Source organism: Silurus meridionalis, chromosome 12 (genome assembly GCF_014805685.1).
Source record: "Silurus meridionalis isolate SWU-2019-XX chromosome 12, ASM1480568v1, whole genome shotgun sequence".
NCBI lineage: Eukaryota > Metazoa > Chordata > Actinopteri > Siluriformes > Siluridae > Silurus > Silurus meridionalis.
In genome coordinates, this window is record NC_060895.1 from 11,018,824 (window position 1) to 11,025,324 (window position 6,501).

General features: G+C 39.6%; 1 protein-coding gene across 1 annotated transcript in view; it reads right to left on the bottom strand.

Moving 5' to 3' along the window:
• Nucleotides 1-230: 230 nt before the first annotated feature.
• Nucleotides 231-6,501, bottom strand: part of appbp2 (amyloid beta precursor protein (cytoplasmic tail) binding protein 2) — a 10,840-nt gene continuing 4,569 nt past the window's right edge. The window contains 14 exon segments of the mRNA XM_046863332.1: nt 231-516; nt 632-815; nt 818-907; nt 1,690-1,855; nt 2,037-2,227; nt 2,401-2,486; nt 2,991-3,115; nt 3,238-3,343; nt 4,214-4,281; nt 4,403-4,492; nt 4,756-4,924; nt 5,139-5,262; nt 5,353-5,504; nt 5,838-5,926. Of these exon segments, the coding sequence (XP_046719288.1) occupies nt 646-815; nt 818-907; nt 1,690-1,855; nt 2,037-2,227; nt 2,401-2,486; nt 2,991-3,115; nt 3,238-3,343; nt 4,214-4,281; nt 4,403-4,492; nt 4,756-4,924; nt 5,139-5,262; nt 5,353-5,504; nt 5,838-5,926 (1,626 nt within the window). The 3' untranslated portion in view covers nt 231-516; nt 632-645.

Genomic DNA, 6,501 nt, shown 5'->3' on the forward strand with positions numbered 1-6,501 from the left:
GCATTGTGTATAGAAGAGAAGTGGCAAACTTCATAAAGAACTTAAACGCAAGGATACACGATGTGTGTCTGTCCTTCACTTGTCCCGAGAAATTGATGGGTCTCTCTGTCCAGCCTGTCTCAGTGTGCACTCTGCACTAGCTTTGGGAATGCAGGCAGAGAACATCCACACTATACATGTGGAGCAATACTTCAGATAGCCAGACAACCCCCAACCAAAACAAAAAAGCAGACATTGTATATTTTAATCTGTAAAACTAATAAGGTGTTTTCAGGGTATTTTTTTTCTTCCTATTTTTTTTTTTTTTTGCAAGTCAGATAAATAATCACATCCTCTGAAGTCTAAAAATTCTTTACAGGACAGTGAACTTGGTGCCATCATCAGAAGGCTGCGTTCCCAACGGAAGAGTTTTTGCATTGGTGGAGATGACTTGACTCTTCACCAATGCTCAGGTGAATTACAGAACTGTGGGAGCTGCTTTCATGAGTGGGTTGGGATCCAGTCCCTCTTGCTGCTCTGTGGGATAAGGTGTGAAAATATCTAGATGAGGATGTGAGACACAATGCAGGTGAGTGTAGGTGTGCACGTGTGTGTGTGTGTGTGTGTGTGTGTGTCGGGTGGAAACACCCACAGGGTCCGGTTCATTTATCCCATACAGGAACGTCCTACAGCAGGGCTGTTTGACAGCAGGAAGGACTGAACCACTTCGTCTGTAGCCTGGGGGCTGGTGTTCACGTCCTCTAAGGCGTCGGCTACTGCAAACTGCCTGTCCCTCAAACGGTTCCAGTTGGACAGGATGTTGTGATATTCAAAACTTTCTCGTAATTCCCCACAGAGTTGTAAAGCTTGATCAGACCTCTGTAATCATACTCCAGTCCACTGTAGCCCTCTCCAAACAGCTTCTTACCTGGAGAAATGTACAAGGCACAAACACATTTTATTTCGATATTTCCAAATAGACACTCACTCACTCTAAATATGGCACAGATATTAGCTTTGAACTAATTCTGCAATGTATGTCAGAGCACTGACACAATAGTATAGGGTTATGTAGTCATATGGATGGAGTGCACTTGCACAATCTAAACCAACAAATCCTTATCAAGCAAGGAATCCTATTATCACGGTCAAATCTGGGTTGACACTTTGAACCTGCAGGTGCTAAGCATCGAAGGCTCCCTTAAATCGTTTGTACATTAAAAGTAAAACAGTCCATGAGAGAAGCAGTGGGGTACAGTCTATTTCTCTCATTATTAAAAATCCAAATGTAGCTTAGTAGATGGAAAATGGTTGACATCTTTTATTTCCTCCCTCAATTTGGACATCTGCCAATTTCCACCCATTATCCAGTTCTCCCCTATAATATGACAGGAGAGGATTAACTTCTTTAGAGACGTGCAAAGCCAGCCAATCAAATCTTTTCAAACTGCTGCTCATATATTGTCAGCAGACACCAACACATGTTCAGAGGAAAACCCTGGTTTACATCTATACGTTCAAAGACTCTGACCACCACAATTGGCTAATGATGTTCTAAATGACAAGAGAATATTGTCCACACCATCCTTCTCATCCAGAGAGCAAGGACAATTTTACTGTTGAATCTACAGGGCAAATGCATTTGTGTTGTGCCACTGGGGAGGGACAATGCATTGAACTATTATGTATGTACTTTTATGTTGGTCTCACCAATGGCGATGGAGCGGAGGTAGAGCCGTTCGGCGTCGTCGTATTGGTTCATGTCGTAGTTGTAAAGAGAGGCCAAGTGTCCCACAGACAGCGCCACCTCATAGTCCTCCTGTCCCAGTAACTGCTCTTTAATCTGGATGGCCTTGATGTGCATCTCTTCAGCCTCCTGCAATACAGGACTCCTGAGTACAACATAAACCTCACCCTGGCATGCATTTGTGGCTACACCATTAAAACCAAAACCAACTTGGAGCTAAGGTCATTGATTTGCCTTCTAACGATATATTATACACCTGACATGGGGGAAAAGAAAAAAAAAAAAAAAAAAAAAAGTAAAATCTTGTAACCTTGAATTTGCGCATAGACTGGTAAAGACGTCCGAGGTTGCCGTAATGTTTGGCCGTCTGCACGTTAAACTCGCCAAAGGCTTTTTTAGCCAGCTGGAGAGAGGAGAGGTGCAGATCGTGGGCCTCCTGCAGAAGGCGTTCTTCTGTTTCTTTATTATGGCAGTCTATGGCAATCTCCTCCAGGATCAGTGCTGGTGAAAGATATTTAACACACACACCCCCAATATGAATGCGATTACTAAAGCTAACAAAGTGAACTAAAATCTATTATATAACAGCAAAACTTCCTTCGAGCGTTTCTTGTCTGTTCTCTTCACTGAGATCCCACTTTGAAGGAGATATAAATGTTGAGAGTGGTCCTTACCTTTCACCCTCTTGGAAGAGGCCAGTAGTAGATGATCCTCAGGGAGAATGTGTGTTATGATGTCTATGGCCCGTTCTGCGTGAAATCTAAAACACAACACAAGGATTGAGTAAGACAACTGAGAAGTATGACACATCATCACTATCTTATTAAATAAATGTTTCTGCGAATAAAAATAAAAGCATTCTCTTTCTGACAGAACAAATGAACTGTGTTAAAGGGAAGATCAGCAAGCAGAGATCTGTGTTCAAGTGTCTGACAAATAAAAACACTTTAAGAGCCACTGACCAATCCTGAAGGAATTACCTTGTTTATGACTAAACTTGTGATTTTTTTCCAAGAATTGCCCTTTTAGTGTGAACAGCTGTACTTGGCAGTGTTTCTCCCGAATTTAAAAAGAAAAATTTGTTTGCGTGCCTTCTCGATGTACTGGGTGTACATTCTTGCTCTTTTGCCTCTGGCCTACCAAATACGTAAACACTTTCCTTAAAGGTGAAAAGTATTAAAATGATCAATACCCCTCACCATTTCTATAGAAATCAGATTTATTGGTCAGTATCAGGCAACTCTGTCTTGCTGGTCATACTCACAGGGCATTGTCAAATTTTCCAGAGCTGTACTGGTGCACATATGAGGAGTAGGCAAGGTCCTCATGGGCCGTGGCCACGTGGATATTTTTCCCTCCAAACACAGACTGCCGAATATCCAGGGCCGTCTGATAACACACATACGCCAATGTGATTGCAAAACAATATAAAAGCCTAAATGTGTGAAAATTCACAGCAAAAAACAAAACAAACAAACAAACAAACAAAAAAAAAAACCCTAATAACCCACCTGATAAATGGCGACAGACTGGCAAATATTGTCCACGTTTAGGAGATAAAATCCATAATCCAGCAGCGTATCAGAGTACTTTGGGTGTTTGTGTCCAAAATGTTCCCTGAAAAAACAAAAAAGCAGCATTCAAACATCAGTAAACTAATACAAGATGATTAGTATAGAAATGCAAAATCTTGCGTTGTTTTCCCACAAATTAGTATTAAACAAATTAAAAAATTTTTGGTTTGGGGCTTTGGGTTTGTGTACCGAATGCAATCCCTTTTACATGCGGAACATAGTTCAAATCCGAGTTTTCCCTGAATCGTATTAAGTGGCGGACCGCAGGTTTGTTTAGTCTCCGCCTCGTTTGATCTGCTTTTTTAAATTATTATTAAACTCGAAAACATCAACAATGCCAGGTGTATGAAAAAGAAACTAGAGTTAGCGCACTGTCCCCGGCTACTCCTCCATACTGGAAATAACATTTGTTTTGCGCATGCATGAAAACTCTAAAGAATCTATAGCGCTAGCTAATGCTATGGATTAGCGTTTTATGTCCAGCTTCAAGAAGTTCTCTTAAAAGGAGATACAAGAGCACTTTCTGAAGGCAGTGCACATGTTTATCAAGTCAAAGTTTTGACATTATTCTGTTAACAATTTGAACTGAATTGTATTATTTTTATTGTACATACATGTATAATAAATATACAGAAGTATTGACTCGAGAGCCCTGTATTGTATAAGACACTGTGCTGCAAGACCCCTAGCATTTATGTGTATGTGAATAAATGAGTAGTAATGCTGCATTAGATAGAAAGCTATCAAAAAGGCAGATCTGTTTCAAAGAATGCAATGCAGCAAAAAGTACTTCCATTATTATTTGACTGTCATAACATTTTCTAAGCAATGCAGGCAATTTGAAATTCTATTTCAAATAATACAATGGCATGGAACATAAAGGCATTCAAACCCACCAGTTTGGAGAGCTTACCGTGCTAAATATACTGCATGTTTTATCAGCTGCTCAGCTTTCCTGAATTCCCTTTTAACAACACATGCCTGCAAAAGAAGCATTTATATTAATTATTATTATATCTGTGCTTAGGGACATTGCTATACTACTCCATACAGTTTTCATTTAGAAATCAAACATGACCACTCCACAGTACTAAAGAAATACCTTAGAGGCTTGTCTCAGAACATCAACCACCACCTTCACAGGCAGGCCAACACTGATCTCCTTCATGGCCTCTATACACCAGCGGTATGCCTGAAATACATATTCAACATATCGTTAGTGAAGGCTGCCCTGCCCATACACACAAAATGTAAATAAAATAAATGCAATATTATATATACACATATACACACACACACACACACACACACACACACACACACACACACACATACACGTGTGTGTGTATATATATATATATATATATATATATATATATATATATATATATATATATATATATAAACAAACAAAGACAATAAAAAAAAAACAGGACTAGGTGCTCATCTTCTTACCTCATCATAGTGGCTTTTGGCAAAAAGCAGAGCGCACAGTTCTCCATAAAGAGCAGCCTTGTTGGCATGGTGACCATGTTTGGCTAACTTGTCCATGTACGACTGGGCTAGTTTGAACGTCTCCTCTCCCAGGTGATATTTGCAGTTGCCGTTGCGCACGTGAAGCAACCTGACACAATCCAAACAGAAGGAACAATAATAAAAAAAAAAGGATACGTGATGCAGCTGGTGAGTAATGAGTTATTACTGAGTAATCACAGTTACCAAATATGAAGTCACATGATTCAGAGAATTCTGAGATCTAGCTAAAGCAGGAAGTAACTGTAATGCGTGTTTATAAAAAAAAAAAAACATGCTCCTTCAATTCCAACAGCTCGCCTCACCTCACACAGCACTCCAGTGCACGATACCAGTGAAGAATCTCATCATGTAACATACACAACTGAAGACATGAGAGGAAGACTTTCTCTGCATCTCCATACCAACCAGCATCAGACAGAAATCCACCTGTTAGGAAAACAGAAACATTACTACCACTTTGTCAACCCAGCAACCACAAAAAATAAAAATAAATAAAAACACAGAACAACTGCTGACCTAAAACGAAGCCAAATTGAATGGCTTTTTCTTTAACATGTGCGTCTGACTCTGCAATGTACGAGCACCGGCGGCTGAAGGAGTTGGCCAGGATTGAAGCCACTTTCACACCGTGGTCCATTAGAGCCTGGAAACAGTGGTGTAGAAGGTGCCTGGGAAAACACAAGTCAAAGAATTCCTGAGGCAATGCAAGGAACAAACAAAAAACAACAAATGGAAGAAGGACACCTCAACTTTCATTAGTCACAACCAATTTTCACAAATAACTAAATATATTTAAATTTTCGGATCTGAACGAATAAGTGCTCATTATAAGTAAATTAAACATGAAGGTGCCTACAAAATAAAACATTCAAAACATTCAGACTGAATAATTATGAACCATCCACCTTAATCATCATATTCTAATTACTTAAATAAGCCCAATATTTCATTCCTGTCCTACACTAAGAAACCAAACAGATCTCTGTCCCACTGTCCAATACCTTTTGTCAGAGGCACGCAGGACTTTGGCAAAGACCTCAAGCTCACAGAACTCCCCTCCCAGCTGGCAAAGCCGGCCTTGCTGGTAAAGCTGGAAAATATAGAGAAATGTGAGATTGACTAACATTTATTGTTCATGTGGCACAATGCAGACAAGTGACCCCTTCCCTTGGGAAAGTAACAGAGCTGGAAAATGAATGCAAAGGAACAAAAAAGGCCATTCAGAAATCGAGCGAATCGGAACATGCCGCTTGTGCAACATCAGTTCTCGCACAAACCTCTCTAAGAACTTGGACATAGTGTTCGGTAAACCCTGCTCTAAAACGCAGGCATGCCGCAATCCTGCAACGATGTAAATTGATAGATATTGACAGGATAATTGAAGGTAATTTTAGTGAGGCAAAAGATCATCCTGCAATAATTTAGATCAATATTAATATTTTTTGGTTTAGTTTTTTTTGCGGTTTACATAAAGCACCAAAAGATGGAAAAAAATATGTTGTAGTCGTAGTATAGATTTAATGCCACATCTGCATCTATATTCATAGCAAAAACCAAGTTACAAGTAACAAGTGTTACATAGAAAAATAAAACAAACACAGATGAACAACACAGCAGTTCAGACTGTATAAGATGTTTTACATATTACATTTAAGACCCTTTCTG